This window comes from Solanum lycopersicum, chromosome 6 (genome assembly GCF_036512215.1).
Source record: "Solanum lycopersicum chromosome 6, SLM_r2.1".
NCBI lineage: Eukaryota > Viridiplantae > Streptophyta > Magnoliopsida > Solanales > Solanaceae > Solanum > Solanum lycopersicum.
Window position 1 is genome coordinate 43,068,868 of NC_090805.1, and position 18,152 is coordinate 43,087,019.

The 18,152-nt window shown below is 32.0% G+C and overlaps 1 protein-coding gene and 2 long non-coding RNA genes across 4 annotated transcripts; 2 read left to right on the forward strand and 1 right to left on the reverse strand.

Moving 5' to 3' along the window:
- The first annotated feature begins 3,392 nt into the window (after positions 1 to 3,392).
- Positions 3,393 to 5,151, forward strand: LOC138349160 (uncharacterized). Its single transcript, XR_011221781.1, has 2 exons — positions 3,393 to 3,522; positions 3,712 to 5,151. It is a non-coding gene; the product is annotated as an uncharacterized lncRNA (long non-coding RNA).
- Positions 5,152 to 10,124: 4,973 nt separating this feature from the next.
- Positions 10,125 to 11,546, reverse strand: LOC101254003 (uncharacterized). The gene is made up of 2 exons (XR_011221782.1): positions 11,408 to 11,546; positions 10,125 to 11,299 (listed from the first exon to the last, which is right to left on the reverse strand). It is a non-coding gene; the product is annotated as an uncharacterized lncRNA (long non-coding RNA).
- Positions 11,547 to 12,619: 1,073 nt separating this feature from the next.
- On the forward strand, positions 12,620 to 18,152 carry LOC101253696 (disease resistance protein Roq1-like). Of its 2 annotated transcripts, XM_019214176.3 has the most exons (5): positions 12,620 to 12,755; positions 14,988 to 15,281; positions 15,380 to 15,532; positions 15,624 to 17,041; positions 17,507 to 18,152. In XM_019214176.3, the coding sequence occupies exon 4, from the start codon at positions 15,900 to 15,902 to the stop codon at positions 16,953 to 16,955; it is 1,056 nt and encodes a 351-aa protein (XP_019069721.2). In that variant the 5' UTR covers positions 12,620 to 12,755; positions 14,988 to 15,281; positions 15,380 to 15,532; positions 15,624 to 15,899; the 3' UTR covers positions 16,956 to 17,041; positions 17,507 to 18,152. The 2 variants fall into 2 exon arrangements, with proteins under 2 accessions (XP_019069721.2, XP_004242235.2); XM_004242187.5 differs by having other exon boundaries at positions 15,380 to 17,041.

Below are 18,152 nucleotides of genomic sequence, written 5' to 3' on the forward strand. Positions count from 1 at the left end.
TCCTGTATATATTACTTATTACATCTCTAAGTTTTATAATATTTTTTTTACTTACGTATCAAATATTTGAAAAAATATTTTCATTCCCACCAAACATATCTGATCTAATACGTAAGTTAGCTTAGAAGAATAAGAATGTGCATGTGCATGCATTTAGGAGAAAGCACGTTCCGGGCAGATGGCGTTTATTCTTTTAATTAATAATAATAATAATAATAATAATAATGTTTTGTTTTTATTGTATTTGTTGTAATTAACACTCAAACATCCATATTCTCATAATAATTGCAAATGCAATCACATGCTCCCTTTCTTTTACAGCCAATTTTTTTAATTTAATTATAAAGATCTATTTCAATTAACTCAGAACTGCGTAGAGCATTAGTTATTCGATTCATAAAAAGTGATATTATACACATAACAATCATAATTCATTTCATCGATCATTAAATTATAATAATAAGCTAACGCATTAATAATTAATATTTCTTAAGAATGAACCCGACTCAATAACTATTTCCGACTAAGATCACTTTATTCTTCGATTGTGTTTGTTTTTGTTAGCTACCTAACCCCTCCCATGCACTACTTTTGCTGCGTCATATCTGGAAAATAACAATATGATTTTAATTTGTTGATGTAGATAAGACTCTATTACATGTGAGGAGCCTCTCCTTTGTCTTTTGTTTCTGACACCTCTCTGATTTTATTTTTATTTTTTTGCTTTATTTGCTAATACTAACTTTTTTATTTTATTCATTTATTATATTATTAATTTTAAATTTATGGACATCTCGAATGATAATTAAATTAATAAGTTATTCATTATTAATTTTGAAATTATTGAATTTTATTTAAAGATAAAAAATTTCGATTTAATCGGTAAGGAGATGTTTTTTCTTCTACAATCTTGTTTTTATTTGTTTATACATGCCTTCTATAAAAGTCTATATGAACTGTAATACGAAGTAAACTCAAATAAATTATTGTAAGAATAAATTTATTTTCTTTCTGATAAAGTAGAAACTTTGGATGTGTAGCAATAATCTCTCAGAAAAGAATAGCTAAATACATTCAAATTATACCTTACGATAAAGTATAAAAGGATTATTGTTTAAATATAAAATTCAACTAGGTTAAAGTCAATTTTATAGAGAATTAGATGAAAACACTACTTAACTGATCAAACAAATTATTTTTATTTTTAAAATCTTGCAACATAAAAAAAAATGTAAATGTTTAAACAAATTTTTTAAAAAAATTATGCTCAAAATTTAATACTTGTTTATATTATCAATAGGAATGTGAAATAATGTTGTACGGGAACTTTTGTTTTGGATCTTAATATTAACTTTTATGAACTTTAGTTAAATAATCTTTTGAAAAAAAATTGTACATCCAGAGGGTCCTTTTAGTCCTTTTATGACATCATATGTCCTCTCAAAGCAAGTCGTTGTTTCACTTCAAACACCTATAAATCATAAAATCATGTCTTTTGTGGCTTAAACATTATAACTTCAACATTTTTTCAGTTAAAACACACACAATAATGAAAGTTTAATAACCAGCTGATGAATAGGTAAATTACCCACTTATCAAATACTAAAACTAAAGTAGAAGAAACAAAAATTATTTTTTTCATCCCACGATTAGCTGTATGTTTTTTTTTTTTAAAAAATATTTTCTAGGTACAAATATGAATTATTTTTCATAGGATAGAATGAATATAATATTTTCAATAACGATAATGCAAATTGTAAAACTTGAAGAAACTCAAATAACAAAGCAAATCACAGTGAGTACCTATATTTTTACATTTGAAAACAATGCAAGAGAGGGAGAGTGATTGAGACGAAACCTCAAAATTTATAGCCACGAAATTGGAAATTAAAAAAGTGTGACATGCATGTTGAGAAAAGGTCAAATCTATTTAGAACAAAGGTGAAGAGTCAATTTTACAGTTGGAAAATTAATTTAATTGACTGGATCTTCATGTAAAGTTTACACAAATAATGATTCACGAGTATTAGGTCAAAATTTTGTTCAAGAAAAATGGAAAACACACCACATACAGCAGGACAGGAGAGCTAGGTGGGGTTCATGAATTTAGACAAATTCACTAGTTTTTTTGTAGATTTTATATTTGTCACAAAAACTTTTTTATGTTTTTTGGTCCTAAAATTTAAAATCCCAAACTTTTAATTCTGACTTCATTTCTAGCGGTCTATTTGAAAATTACCATAGAAAATTTCTTCAATATGAATTATAACCTAAGAAATTAGGCAAATAACTTGTTTCGACATATTAAATTTTATCAGATTTTTTAAAATAATTTTGTTATGTATAAATTAAATCAATAAATAATCTAGAACTTAATTGTCACAACATAGTCGGTCCACGTTTTTTTAATTGTTGGTATACATATATAGCTTATTTGAGTCATTTTTTCTAATTTGTTCACATTTTTTCCTTTATTAGTATTTTTTTTATTTTTTCTTCTTTGTTTCTTGCCTATCTAAAAGTCCTTTTTAATTTTTTTCAATCTGCGACAGTTAACATCTACACTATAGTATTATATAATATTTATGGCTAGCTATTGCATTCTCTGTATAGTTGTTCAAAGTTTCTATTTTATATTAGAGATAAAGAAATTCCCTTATGCTTTCCTGGTTTTACAAGTAATCATTCTAATTAACTAAATTTCATCATAAATATCACTTAGCAAAATGAAATGTATTTAATTCCTTAAGTCAAAAGATTAAGAGATGCTTGTCGATTTGGCCTACCTTGTGATTGTGAGATATTTGGGGGTACAAATCAAATGGGCAAGCAATATGATTAGCCTGCTCTTTAGAAGTAATTTCAATTGTAATAAAAGTTGTTTAGCGTGAAAGGAAATATTTTTTTTTATCGAATCTACTACTTAGTTATTTTTTGAAATTTAGCTTATAGCAAGTAAATAAGTAAAAATCTTTGGTACGTAATCTATTAAAACATTACGATGTATAGGGTTGAGGTTAGGGTGGAACAGGATCCGGCTGGGGTGGGGCAGGAGTTAGATTTTTGGGATGAGATAATCATAAGCGTTAATAGCCAATTCTGAGACTTGTTTTCTCGTTCCCAATTTAAAATATTCCCACTTAAAATGTAACGACCTTCTTAGTCGTTTTAGAAATTCCAACTATTATAAAAAGTAGATTTTATAGATAATTTATATGACTTGTAACAATGAGTGACATGATTTTAGATTTAATAAAAGATTATTTTATTGCTAAATTTTTTTTTAAAAAAAACATAGAAAAAAAATATAAAAGAAATTAATTAAATAAATAAATAAAATAAAATAAAAAGAAAAGGGGCAAAGTGTCCTAAACATTTTAAAGCCTGTGCCGGCTTATATGAGGAAAAGAAAAAGAACGATTTGAAAAAGAAAAAAAAACGCAGAGAAGAAAAGAAAAGAAAGGGAGAAAAGAAAAGGGAAAAGGAGGAGAAAAATCAATATTTTCATGTCAAGGCGTCAAGGTAATTATTTTCATCCTTTCTATTAAGTTGAACATAAATTTCCGTAATTTTATTGTTAAAATGTTAATTGGCATCAAGATTTACGAATTTGACTATAAATTTGGGTGAATTTTTGTATCAAGGATAAACACTTAAGTAACGTGGGTGTTGTTAATGTTAAAATCTTATTGTGGTAAATTGTTTGGATAGATTGTTCTGATTTGGAGCCCATTGAAAGGGGGAAAGACTCAAGTATCGAAAAGATTGTTCGATTAAATGAGGCAAGTGGATTTCTAAACTCTTGTTAAGTGTATGAAATACGTGTATGTACTTGTGGTAAATGTTGGGAGTAACGGGATTGGTGATAGGTTGACTTATCCACATTGATTAATTCTAATGATGAAAAGAATGGGGATAACAAAAGGCAATGTGATTAATTGTTTATGTCTGTTGTGTTGAGAAAGGGTTGAAGGCTTGTTGAATCATTGTTGATGTAACTTCATGTTTGTGTGGTTGTGAACTGTGTGATGTTATGGAAATGGTCATCTCCTCATTATATGTGTGAACTTGTCATCTACATTATTCTGAGGCATTGGTTGGGACAAGTGTTATGTGCATTGAGAAAGAATGGGTACTTAAGAGGATGTACCATTTCGAGGGACGTATCGCGCGCCGTGATGGATACTATATTTCGAGGGACGTATCGCGCGCCGCGATGGTTACTATTATCGAGGGTCGTGTCGTGCGCCGCGACAGATGCATGGACAGATATGTCCCCCATGGGTCCCGGACTGAGAGACAGCGGGTGTGTATCACTAGGTCAGACATGCATCATTATACTTGACATTGCATTCCATTGAATTGCACATACTTATTATTAGTGAACTTGATATCGTGTTTTGCTGATCTTCTGATTGCCTCCTGTGGAACTTGTGATAGATCAATATTGAGCTTGTTATTGCGGATATGTAATTTGTTGAAGTATTGTTGTTGAGGGTATGTAATTTGTTAAAGTGTTGTTGTTGAGAATATGTAATTTGTCTAAGTGTTGTTGAGCTACGTGCTATGTAAACTCTGAGCTGTTATGTTGGGTAGATTTTAATGCAGGTTGTAGTTGTGGAGGTTCAGTTGGGAGTGGTAGGAGTATTCGTATTTCATCCCCTTAGCTTGTGTTAGAGGTTTACTTGCTGAGTACCGTGTGGTTTTGTATCACCCCTTGCTTCTACAAATTCTTTTTGTAGGTTATGAGCCTTGATTTTTGTTGTACTTGTCATTCTCTTCTTTTCTGAGGCTTCTTGGAGATTTGTGAGGCAGCTGTTTCCATCTCAGCAGACTTTCATCTCCTTAATTATGATCTTGTTCTATTCTAGAAACAAGTTCATTTGAGACTTGAGTTTTCTTTTGAATCAATTGTAATATTTTAGAGGCTTGTACACGTGACTACCAGGTTTTGGGGTTTTTTATTAAGTTACTTATATTTTATTTCCACACTTTATTGTAATGGTTGAGTTTTAGGCTGACTTGTCTTGGTGGGATAAGCGAATGCCATCACGTCCATTTTTGAGTCGTAACATAAAAAGTCAATTTTCTCATTTTCAAGAATATTTATTTTCTTATAGCATAAAAATATAATAATCAATTCATATCAAACACTCCCTAAATTTGAATTAATCAGTAGCATATGATTTATCTAAGTGTGATTGATGGTTCTGCCTTCACGGAGATCTTTGCTTAAGTCCACATTTCATAAATCACGCAATCAATTATTTTAATTTTTTTAATTCATAATATTTAGTTTACACCAAAAAAATTATAATGTCGTAAGTGGTTTTCCTTTATACAATTTTCAAATTGAAATTATAATCCAAATGACTCTTTCTATGATTTGACCGTATAAATTGTGTTATTTTATACGACTAACTTGTAGAATTATGATCATACAATTGATTGGGACCTTAAGATCATACATAACAATAAGAAATAAATAAATACTTAGTGTTCTATTCACAATATGTACCTTTAATGTAGAAAATCTAACTATATTAAAAACTATTTTGTATTTTGCACCGTATTTTAAGAAATTATTTTTCTAGATTGACTGTGTAGGCCTAATTTTTATTTTTTTTAGACAAGTTCAATCAGTTTTGCTTAATATACAAATGGCATGTGTAGCATTTCATAAACGCAAGTATTTTGCAGCTTCTACAAAATATTAAGAAATTATTAATCACATTTGATTGTGTGATGTATTTTTTTTTTAAAAAAAAATAAGACTATTTCAACCAGAAGTTCAGATTAATTTCATAGTTATTATTAATTTATTTTAATTTATATGACATAATTAAATTTTATGATTTAACTAAACACTTAAAATATACAATCTTCAATAATTTATATACTGTAAAAATTATATGAAAAATATTAACAATGAAATATTTAAAGTACATACAAATAAATACAATCAAATATGTTCTTATATTTTTAAACTCATAAAAGTCAAAGTAAATTATATAAATCTTCTTACGTAGACAAAAAAAAAAAGAAGAGGATAATACCAAATTAGTTCACCACCTAATTATAACCGAAAAACATCATGTGATAGAAACTTTATTATTATTTTTTTAAATAAAAAGATTTTATGATATAGAGATTGGAGTCAATTTCATGATATCTATTATTGACCATAACAAACTTGAATAAAGTTTAATTTTAGTTATTTTATATTTTCCGTCTTCGTCAAATGAAATCATCATATTTTACTTTGACAAATAACTTTTGAGTGTCAATCTGCACCTACATTACGCTATTATATTTGTGCTTAAGATTTATATCGTACCAATTCTTTCCCTAATTAACATATATAGTGATTAATTATTATTTTAATTTCTTTATTTTCTTCTAGAAGACCAGCACTATTGAACAAATTATTATTTTATTTTCTTTGAGAAAGTGTATTTTAATTTTAAAAAGAGAACCATTATTGTTAAATCTAACATGTTCATATATTGTGTGAAGGCAACTAGATTGAATGATAAAAAGTTGGACAAAACTAAGGCCATTGACTTGTACTAAAATGTTATATACTCCATCCTTGATCTCAATTAGTTTAATCTATTTTGACTTTGACATAAATTATTTTTAAAAATTAATAAAATATATTTTTGGATTTTGTTGTTTTGAATTAAATATTTGTCAAATGTATTAAAAAATCTATTTAATAATATAATCTTAATTAAACATGTCACGTAAAAAATTAATTTTAAAATTTATTAAAAAAAGTTATTTTTTTGAAAACAAACTAAAAGAGAAAATATGTCAAACAAATTTAAACGAAGAAAATACATGATTACCAAAAACTCCCTCATGAACATGGATTGCCATAATATTTCTCCTAAGCAAAACAAGGTGTTCTCATCTTCTCACATTCTCTCAAATGGAGTTATTATTTATACTATTTTTTTTTATGACAAGGGAAATGCACAACAGTTATCCTTTGAGTGCGCAGAGGGTTAAACCCCCGTTCTTATACAATAACTCGCAAATCACATAGGAGAGGTAACCCGTACTAGGTAAGCCTGATGCTACGAGCTCGACCCAAATGACAATCCTCTTACTTTCGCTGGCAAGGGGTTTTGAACTTGAGACCTCCAACATGGAAGTCTCAAGTCTTAATCACTGGCCACACTGAAGGGTAAAAACATTGAACATTCCTATCATAAGTTATAGGTAAAATCAAAGTTAAAAGTGGTTAAAATTTTAGGAGAGGACAAAAAATGCATCAATATTGCAAACAAGAGAAACTATTAGTGATTACATAAGTCCCATAGTATTAAGAGGTGATTACATTATTTCCCTACTATTTTTTAAATTACAAAAGTCCCTAAAAATTTATGAATTCTGGATACATCAGTAGACATCCAGATAGATAGGCGAGAGATGTATCAAAGACGGGAGAGATGTATCAGAGAGGGGATAGGACATCTGAATACATAAGGGAATGATATTTCGAGAGGGGAGGAATGCATTAGAGAGAGGACATGATCCGCGTATATAGGCGAAAGATGTATCCAAGAGAGAGGGATGTAACCGAGAGAAATATGGATGTATAGCGAGAGGAAAATGATGTATTTAGAAGGGAAATTTTTGATTTATTTTAAATGATGGAAAATTTTAAAGATAACAATAAAATAAGATGTGTATCAGATATTTTTTCCTATTTTAAATTTTTTTCTCTGTTGGACTCTTCCTACAACTTTAGTGACAAAAAGAAGTGCCAATTTTTGAAATTTTCAATACTTTAAAGGTAGTCTATATAATTATGAAAAACTTCAAGGGGTTTAAAGAAAAAAATACTCCTTTTTAAGTAATTTATATTATATTATATGAGATTTTATTGGTGATGAACATAATATTTAAATTCTTGGTTGAGATGAAACAATAAAATGGATAAGAGGACATCTTTTTCAATTGTAGAACATGGCCCATAAAAAGAGCAAAGAAGCCATGTTACTCATACCTACCAAAGTTGGCTGTTTCTGCTTTTCTTCACCCTCTTAATGAAAAGGATTGTGAAAATTAAAATTTGTGTTTGTGTTTGTGTCAACCCCTTTTGGATAAGCTTTTTCACCTAAACATCCCCATGTTTTGTCCTACTATCTTCTTTTGGATAATGAATGAAACTAAAAGGGGTGATCATGGTTTGTTTGTTATTTTTTCTCTCTGTGAAAGTATTTCTTTAATAATTAAGTCATTTTATATCATAATTTTATCAAAAATATTTTGAATTATTAGTATCTACAATGTCTTTTTTTTATAAAAAAATATGTAAATTCTATTTCTAAAATTTATATCCGAATTTATAGTTAAATTCAAGTATTTGGACTTCGTATTTCACCCTCCCCCTCTCACTCCCAAGTATGGGACACATGAAGTGTATTTTTAAAAAAATATTATTAATTAGTATTATTATTATGGAATTGATTTTTGATAGAAAATGTTAGGTGGATAAGTGAATGACAATTGACATGTACATGACTAGTAGGTCCGTTAGTTTTGTTTTGTCTTTTTAATAATGTACATAATTGCTTGGGCCCCTATGAAAAAAGAAATAAAAGAAGAAGAAAAAAGAAATCTACAAGATGTTGTGGGGGGTTAATGCATTTTTGTAAATTTTGGGGGAGCCTTTTAATTTATGTACTTTTTAAATGAAAGGGACAAGCAACCAATATTTTTGGTACTAGAAACTAAAATAATTTTACAATTTGAGAGTAATTTTAGACTATAGTTTTCAGATCTTAACACTTACTATTTAAGGTTTATTGCAACCGTTTACCAAGATAATAAATTAATTTACCACTGATGCATTTTCTCTGCATACAATCACTTTTAGATATAGAATTGAAAGTTCATAAATTCAAACAACGTATCATATTACTTATAAAGTAAAATTTTCAATTAATACATCAGATTAAATCAAAATTATTGAGTTCTACACTTAGAATGAACTCGTACTTTTCATACCAAAATTGCTAGATTTTGCTGAATTTGTACTTCCCATGCTAGCTGACTTAGAGTTAATTTGTGAGTAACACTTTTTTTCGGATGGAATAAAAATTTAAAAAACATAAAAAATATAGTTGAAGAAGCTTTACCGAATACATTCTTTCAAATTTTTATATGTGTTCAATTTATATGATCTCAAGCAGACAACTTATCGATAGCTTCATTATATATTGGATTGCCTTCCATTGGAGTAATATCTTGAATATCATATATTCATATTTTAAAATACAATAGTCTAAGTGGAAATTAATTACAAGACAATTTCATTTGTAGATGATAAGTAATATCAAGAATTAAATTTATTGGTGACATTTAATGAGTATGGTACAATTTTGAGCTACCGATAAAGTTTCAATTCATCAGTGTCTTTCATAATGCATCAAAATATTCATGAGCACAATATTTTTTTAATGTGGTGTTGATGAGATATGTCTAGAGACTGGAAAGAATGAAACAATGGAATGACAGGATTTTTTCAATTATGAATAAATAATCTTACAGTATTAAATTGTTAATGTTACTAATCTTTGTTAGAAAAGTAAATTTCAGAAAAAAGGAATAAAATAAATAGAATGATTTTTGATAAGTGTAATCATGTCCATAAGATATTTAAATATCCCATTTAGTTTGCTGCAAAGATGGTGCCAATCCAAAAACTATAATCATCATATACTTGTCTCAAAATGAATATAAAATATACATCAAGTATACTCTGTAATAATCAGCACTATCTTAGTGCTGTTTTATTGATAAAAACATTTCTGATAAAAAAATTAATTTGCAAAACTTATACGGCTAAAGCTAATTCTTTTTTTTTTCTCCTTAGATTTTTTGATAACCAAAGAAATCCTCCAGGGCCAGCGACACACGATCCCAAACTTTGCGGATAATGGGTCTACTCCTCTACCCTTCATCACTTAAATATCAGTTTCTTTTGTTTGTTATAGGGTTTAATTCCGTGACATGCGTCTAACACATACATCACCTCTTGCCACAAGGCCAACGCCACTAGGGGCACAACTGATGCTAATTCGCATTATAACTATATAACATCAAACAAATAAGCACATTCAGGCAGAATATTGTACTTTAAAATCCATAATTACAAAGTGAAATCAATGCATTTATCAATTTCTTTTTGAGATAGGTGATACATGATGCAAACTGGGACACCCATCAGACAGTTAAATTAGGACAATATTTGGTGTCAGTATAAGTGGGCACTATACCATCAATCTGCTAAACAGAAATCTAAGCCCCTAGCAAAGGCAAAATCAGGCAGGGTTAATACAATAGAAGAAACGGGGAAAATTCAGCAGTTAAGATCATGTTCAGCATTCCAGAACGACGATAACAGGCAGCATACCATGCTTTAGCATCATGGGACATGCACAATGAATGAGTGATTCTATATATTATATATATATTTGAGGAAGTTTGGGAAGTTCATGACAGTGTGTTATGTTGAGATATCGAAGTCGATAAAGTTGACTGATGCTATCAGGTAGAGAAACAAACTTGTTTCTGCTCAGGTTTATACGAGCAAAAATCTTGTCACCAGATAAAATGCATCCACTGAGATCCAAACTTTTCAATTCCTTCAAACCATCAAATGCACAAGGAAATATCCTATCTCTAGCAAATTCAGAGTTTATCTTCCGTGTCCTTTTTAGTGATAGGATTTTAAGTCTGTTTAGCTTTATCATAGAATCTGGTAGTCGCCGAATGGCAGTTTTTCCAGCATAAAGCTCCTCCAACCCTTCTAGATCACCCAGGCTTTCTGGAAAAGTCGCCAGATTTAGGCAGCCTTTAAGAATCAAAACTTTCAGTTTTCTCATCTTGCTAACACTGTCTGGAAGTCCTACAAGATTTTTACATGAATGCAAATCAAGTAAGCTGATGCCAAATAGCCTTCCTATTGATGATGGCAGTTCCCGAATTGCAGTACATCCCAAAAGAAGCTCTGATAGTAACTCCATATTCCCCTGAATTTCTGTAAGAGCTTCTAATTTGAGGCTCTCCAGAGATTCCATTTGAATACTGCTCAGGAAGAACTTGAGATTTCTACAGTCCTTCATGTTCAGAGAAATAAGCTTTTTGAGATTGTCAATGGATGGATGAACCTCAACCAACCTTTCAGCACAATTCTCTGCAAATTTAGCATCTCAGAGAAGTTGAGTGTTCTGAGTAAATTTTGTGAAAAGCTTAAATTGAGAATTGTCAACTTGTCAAATGCCTGCTTATAGAAAGGTGAAGAATAAAAGATGTCAGTTTTAACCAACTCTTTCCTGTAAAAGAATATTCAATGCTTAGAGAGCACTGTCATGAAGAGATCAACCAATACCTTTGGTTCCTTGCAAATTTCAACAACAGAACTAAAAGTCATGTTGAGCCCAACATGGTTTCGTGCTTGAAAATTTGCTGGTAAAGATTCAAAACTGTAGTAAGACCTCCTCCTCTTTGACAATGAGTAACCTAAGACAAGGCATATTTCTGAAAGCTTTGCTCCACTTGCATATATGTTGGAACCATTATGCCTTTAACCGAATCTGTCCACTGAAAAGAAAAGAAAAGAACTATGTTAACACTGAACTGGAATTCACATCAAACAGTAAGACCCTATTCTCCTTTGACAAAGCATAATGGCCTTAGGGAAACACCGACTGATTTACATCTGGCTTCTATTATCAAAGGATAGTTTTCCAAACTACTTAAATATAGTACATCTAATTCTAGAAATCCTGTAAAACTTTGCAACAATCTAATTTACAAGAAAAATGTTCTTCTCGAATCAATACCAAATGTCATCAGTCAAACTAATTATCAGACAAATAACAACGTTAAAGATGCTATGAAGAATTACTTAGCAAGTAAAAGTAAATTGACATAACTCACTATCTACAAATAGTAAAGGAAGTTCTCACTAAGCTGCTGCATTAAGACAAATAAAATGAACAAGTTTCACTTGGCAGCTCAACAGGGTAATTCCTGAATTTTATTCAACTCAAGGCTGGAATCTCTTTCTTTGAAGGAGTTTAAATGTCTGGGAAGTGGAAAGATTATGTCTTTTGTTTCAGATGCTTAGAAACTATAATAAAATATAATCTTATCATATGGAAGGGACATCCAACAGGTCTCTTTAGAGTCAGAAGTGGCTACAGTTTGTTGGAAAGGGTTTCTTGGCCTTGGAAATATAGCAAGGCTCCTTTGAAGGTCTCTTGCTTCACTACTAGAGATCTTGTTCGAACTTCCAAAAGAGGGGATTTCAGCCTTGCAGTAGGTGCCCACAGTATGGAGAGCACTCTGAAGATGTTGGCCACCTCTATAAATAGCGCCATCTTCCTGTAGCTCTTAAGGTCCTGGGTTCTTTTCTCTATAAGCGAGGCATTACTGAGTGGAGAAGTGCATTAGAATATGAAAAAATTGCTTAGATTGAGCCACGAAGAGAAGAATATATTCCTTGATATGGCATGTTTTTTTAGAGGAAGAAAGAGAGATGATGTGATCACTATACTAAACAGTTTTGGTTTTCAGATCAGAGATTGGAACAGATATCCTCATCCAAAAATTACTCTTATATATTTCTGAAGGAATGGCTGAGATGCATGATTTGATAGAACAAATGGGTGGCACGCAATGTTGACCAGGACAAGCCATGGAATCATATAAAAACTGTTTTTTCTGCAAATCAGGTAAACATGTCCTCAGATGGAGAATTCCATTTTCTCTTTTGCATTACTTTATCTCACTGGAAGTAGACATCCGAATTTTACAACTTACTTTACCGCTAGTACATTTTTCTCAATCTAAACTGCATCTCATAGGATAGTTTCTTTAATCATGTAATATCTTGGCAACAAGTATGGCCTCGTAGCTTCATATTTGGTCTTCTATATTACTTTTCGCACAATTAGGAAGATTAGTTGCATATTTTGTTTCATAGATTACTGATGCGCCATCTAAAGATTTCAACTACACTAGCTTACTCAACATCCATTTACTGGAGTTCTAGTTCGAATTATGATTTTGTAGTTTTAGATTTGTATCATCTTGAGCATTTATTATCGAATAGAAAATGAGTGTGTTGATGTCACGCCCGGAGGCTACCCCCTTGGCGTAACACGGGACCTAGGATCACGAGTGACCCCAAGTTTACCCTGTGTCTGGCATATTATAAGCATACTGAAAAATGGGGAATACCCAACTAATCTGAATGTATAAACCATACCAAGAGTTTAGTAACAACTGGAAGATCAAACTTAACAAGTTGAGTTGTTGGGACATGCCCCCAACTCTCTCTAATAGAACTGAAACTAAAATGTAAAGGCTGAAATGGAAGTATGTCTATTGTCCTTGAAGTATGAGGACTCGCCACTGAAACTGCTGAATGCGTTTCGAGGATCAACTAAGCGCAGTCCGAATGCGGAGTACCTAAATCTGCATGAAAAGATGTAGCACAGAGTATGTGTCAATGTTTGAATGTATTGAGCATGCAAGATATAGATAATAAGCTGAACAAACATATATATATATATATATATATATAAATGCACTAAGAGTTTGAGTGTAGGAGCTACTATTAACCGACATAAAATCACATGAGCTAAACGTGGAGTATGATGTATACGCCCCATCGAGAGAACCTAATATATCTTATCAGGGGTATAGCGTGATCACTAAATATACTCAAAAGAGGGGACTTATGTCCTATGGGGGACACGTACTTCTAGGACTATAAGGGTACACGAAATCCTAGTCGAACTCGGTGCTAAGTCTACTCCCAATTAAATATGTATATGACTCATTATGACTGAAATATTGAAATGTTGAACAACTCAAAATACTGGCATGCAAAATTTGAGAATGCAACATTAATATACTAATAATATAACATTCAAACTGGAGCCATCATTATCTGCTTAACTGACCTAGCAAGTGTAATTCTGGAACTAAGAGAATCTACACAACTAGGATTTCATGCAAGGAACTAAACAACGTTTCCAAGAAATCATGGTATTTTGATTAAGAATACTACAATAGCTAAATCCCAATAATTATCCAAGGATTTAGAAACCCTAAGTTTAAAGAAGATACAAAGAATCAAAAATTGACTAAATTTTAGGAACCTAGTGAATGAAAGGAACCCATTAGTGAAATCCCACGTACTTGGAGACGAAATTCACGGAGAAATCCTTTGATTTCGGGGCTGGAAATGAAGAAAACCTGTTGCATGTTCTTGAGAAAACTGGCGTATTCTTCTTCTCTTTTTGCTATAAGTTTTGGTGATTTTTGGGAATAAAGGTTTTAGGTCGGTTCTGACTAAATTATCAGGCTTAAACTAAGCAAAATAACGTAGTTTAAATACTAAATGCACAGGGGAAAAGACCAAAGCAAACCTGACTTAAAAGCGGACAAGGGCCGACCACGGCACCACTGGGGTGTCAATATGTACCATGCATCAATGGGGTGCCAAAATGATAGTTTATGCCAAGTTCCAGGGGTTGCCGATCTATTTGGCCTTGACGGAAGATCTCTTTCTCCTACAGAAGAATTTCAGGGGCAAATTATAATGTGCAACATGACATATATGAATTTCTAGAATCATAAATAACTTTCTTTTGGAAACTCATGAATACTTTTTGTTTGACAAGTTTAGATTTATTTTTTTAATTTCTTTTGGTTTAATTTAAGAAAGCATAGGAATTCTTTTTTCAGATGGTACACTATTTTTAAGAAATTACATTATTACTCTTTTGAAACTTCCAGGTTCAATTTATCAGTTTTGGCTTCTTGTTATCAAGATAGTTGAATTTAGTGTCTCAAGGAAAAGAACTTCTAATGTAAACTCATGTGACAGATTACAGAACCTTAAATTGACTGGAGAATGAATTTCTGTTTAATGGAGTTGCTTTATTTTTTTCCAGAAGACAGAATCAATTAAAGGCATAATGGTACCAATGGGCGCAGACCAACATATATGCAAGTGGAGCAAAGCTTTCCGAAACATGCCTTGTCTTAGGTTACTCATTGTCAAAGGGGAGGAGGTCCGGCATCATGACCTTATTTGTGACCCTATTGACTGTCTCCCCAGTAACTTGAAATGGCTTGATTGGTCATACTACAGTTTTGAATCTTTACCAGCATATTATGAACCAGGAAACCTTGTTGGGCTCCGCATGCCTTTCAGTTCTCTTGTTGAAGTTGTCAAGGAACCGAAGGTATTATTTATCACCGTAAGAAACAAATAAATTATATATGAAGAAAAGAAAATGATAGCTAAAGCTGAAGTTTCTGTTCATTCTCTTTTTCTGAACAGGCATTTCATAAGTTGACAGTCCTCAATTTAAGTTTTTCTAGAAATTTAATCCGAACGCCCAATTTTTCGGAGATCCCAAACCTGCAGAGGATTATACTGAAAAGTTGTGCAAGTTTGGCAGAAATTCATCCTTCCATTGGCCATCTCAGAAAGGTTACCTTTTTGAATATGGAAAACTGCAAAAGTCTCAATTCTTTACCAAGCAGTATTCAAATGGAATCTCTTGAAATTTTCAATCTCTCAGGTTGTGAGAAGTTAGAAAAATTTCCAGAAATTCAGGGAAATATGGAATTGCTATCAGAACTCCTTTTGGCACATACTGCAATATGGGAACTTCCCTCATCAGTTGGAAAGCTCAGTGGCATCAGCTTGCTCGATTTGCACTCATGTAAAAACCTTGTAAGACTCCCAGCCAGTGTCTCTGAGATGAGAAAGCTGAAAATTTTGACTGTGAAAGGCTGCTCAAGACTTGCAAAGTTTCCTGAAAATCTAGGTGATCTAAACCAGATGGAGGAGCTCTATGCTGGTAACACTGCCATTTGGAAACTACCAGATTGTTAGAAACTTAAGCAAACTTAAAGTTCTATCATTAAGAAGAAGCCGGAAAGTAAAGCGTCAAACTGGTGACAGTTTGATGTTACCCTCTTCCTGGGAGTTTCATTGTTTGAGGAAATTGAAAAGCTTAGATCTCAGTGGATGCAATTTATCTGATAACCAAACTGCTGCTCTTATGAACTTGCCTTCTTTGCTGGAATTGAATCTGAGCAGAAACAAGTTTATTTCATTACCTGATATCATCAGTCGACTTTCTCAGCTTCGATATCTCAACATAAAACAGTGTCAGGAACTTAAGGAACTTCCCAAACTTCCACCAAGTATAGAGGAATTATATGCAGAAGATTTTTTGGCCAAGCACAGTATCGCAAAGCTACAAATGTACCCGAGGTTGAATTTGGTGTCATTCACTAATTATAGTTTTGTTCAACAATCTTATACAAAGGAGAGCAATGGTAGCTCAGTTTTGGATGAGATTCTTGGTTCGTTTCTTTCACACGACATGGATAATGTGGTCCAGTCCTCTCTCAACTGCGATTACAGGGTGACTTGTTCCATCGTCTTTCCTGAATGTGCAATTCCCACCTGGTTTAAGCACCAGAGTGTTGGGGAAAAGATGTTGCTCGAACTTCCTATTAATTGGTATAATGATAAGTTCAAGGGCTTTGCTATATGCTGTGCTACTCACATGGGAGCAGGTGTGTTGAATCCTGATTCAGGGCTATCCAAAAAGTATGATTATGCTTTCGTCAAAGCTAAATTGATATGCAAAGATGATTTAGAAGTGCTAGAGAAAGAATGTAAAGTGGGAACAGCATCTAGAACATACGGCTCGTGTGTTTGCTTTGTCTACATACCATTGTATGCTTCGCTGCAGGTGTCCGGCACAGATTTTGGAAAAATTAACCAGTATAGCCTATTTGAGGCATCTCTCCATGGGCGCATTGTGAGACAGTGGGGAGTTCATTTGATCTATGAGGATGAAAGAACACTTTTTGCAAAAAAAATACGGAAGTCTTGATCTCACACCACTTAAGCGGAAGAGAGGCTAAATTAGCTCTGTATGTTGGGATATATCAAGGGGATTACCAAGAAGACGAATTTAAGGTAACTCAAAATGCCTATTGTTATTAAATTTTAATAATTTGAATTTTGAGTACAGTTAGATTAACAACTAATTTCAATGTGGTTAAGTATTAGATAGACAATGTTCGAAAAGATTAGGCGATTTACTTAGCACTGATGAATTAATAAGGCAAATCAATAATTACATTAAAATTATAAGTAACAGGTTTGAAGTCAATCTGATGGCTTAAACGAAAACATAATAGTTACATTTTAAATCACATTATTCTTGAGGTTGTATATTATCATTTTTGTAGCAACCGATTATAAATATTAGTGCTATGTTCTTTCCGATCGTCTAATATTGAGTTTTGATTCCTCAATCAAGCTCTCCGGGTGTTTTGTAATTTGATATGTCAAGAAAAAAAAAAAAGTACTTCATCCGTTTCAATTTGTTTGTCTGATCATGAGTGTACTTTATGTCTTATCATAATCTGTGATTTGTAGGATGGTCGGAGCAACAGTTGATGATTGCACAAGCAGTGCTGCATCTAGACAGATTTGAGACCAGGGGAAGAGAGCACTTCTCTGTTAGTCATTGGTCTGACTAATTTGGATAGAGTTACCAAAAGGGGTAAAGCGTTTTCTCCAAAAGTTTCTCTTGTATTCACAAGTCTCCGACCCAAGATATCTGGAAAGGCCTACCATATGAGGATGTTTGAAAGATGATGAACTCTCCTCCTCTGTCACCATTACCACCACCTCCTCCTCTATCGTCACCACCATCACTTGTGCGGACTCTTTCTCCATCTTCTTCGCTTCACTTTCTATCAAAAAGTTAAAAGTGTTCTTTAATCAGCTCCTTCAGACTACATTTTAGTGTCTATAACTTGTTGCATCATATATTCAAACATAGATTTCTCTATATTGTCTCAACACTATCCACAAACATCATTAAGTGCTCTTCTAGTACTCAATTGTCAAATTTGATGGGGGCAGTCATTACTAATTCCCTAGTGAAGAAATATGCATAATAAGGTATTTGATTCAACCATCAATAGTTTACTAGTGTTCACACACATTTGACAGTCTTATCACATTTCTTTTTTATAAAAAAAATTATACACAGTATGGGCAATTTTTGAGGCCTTAA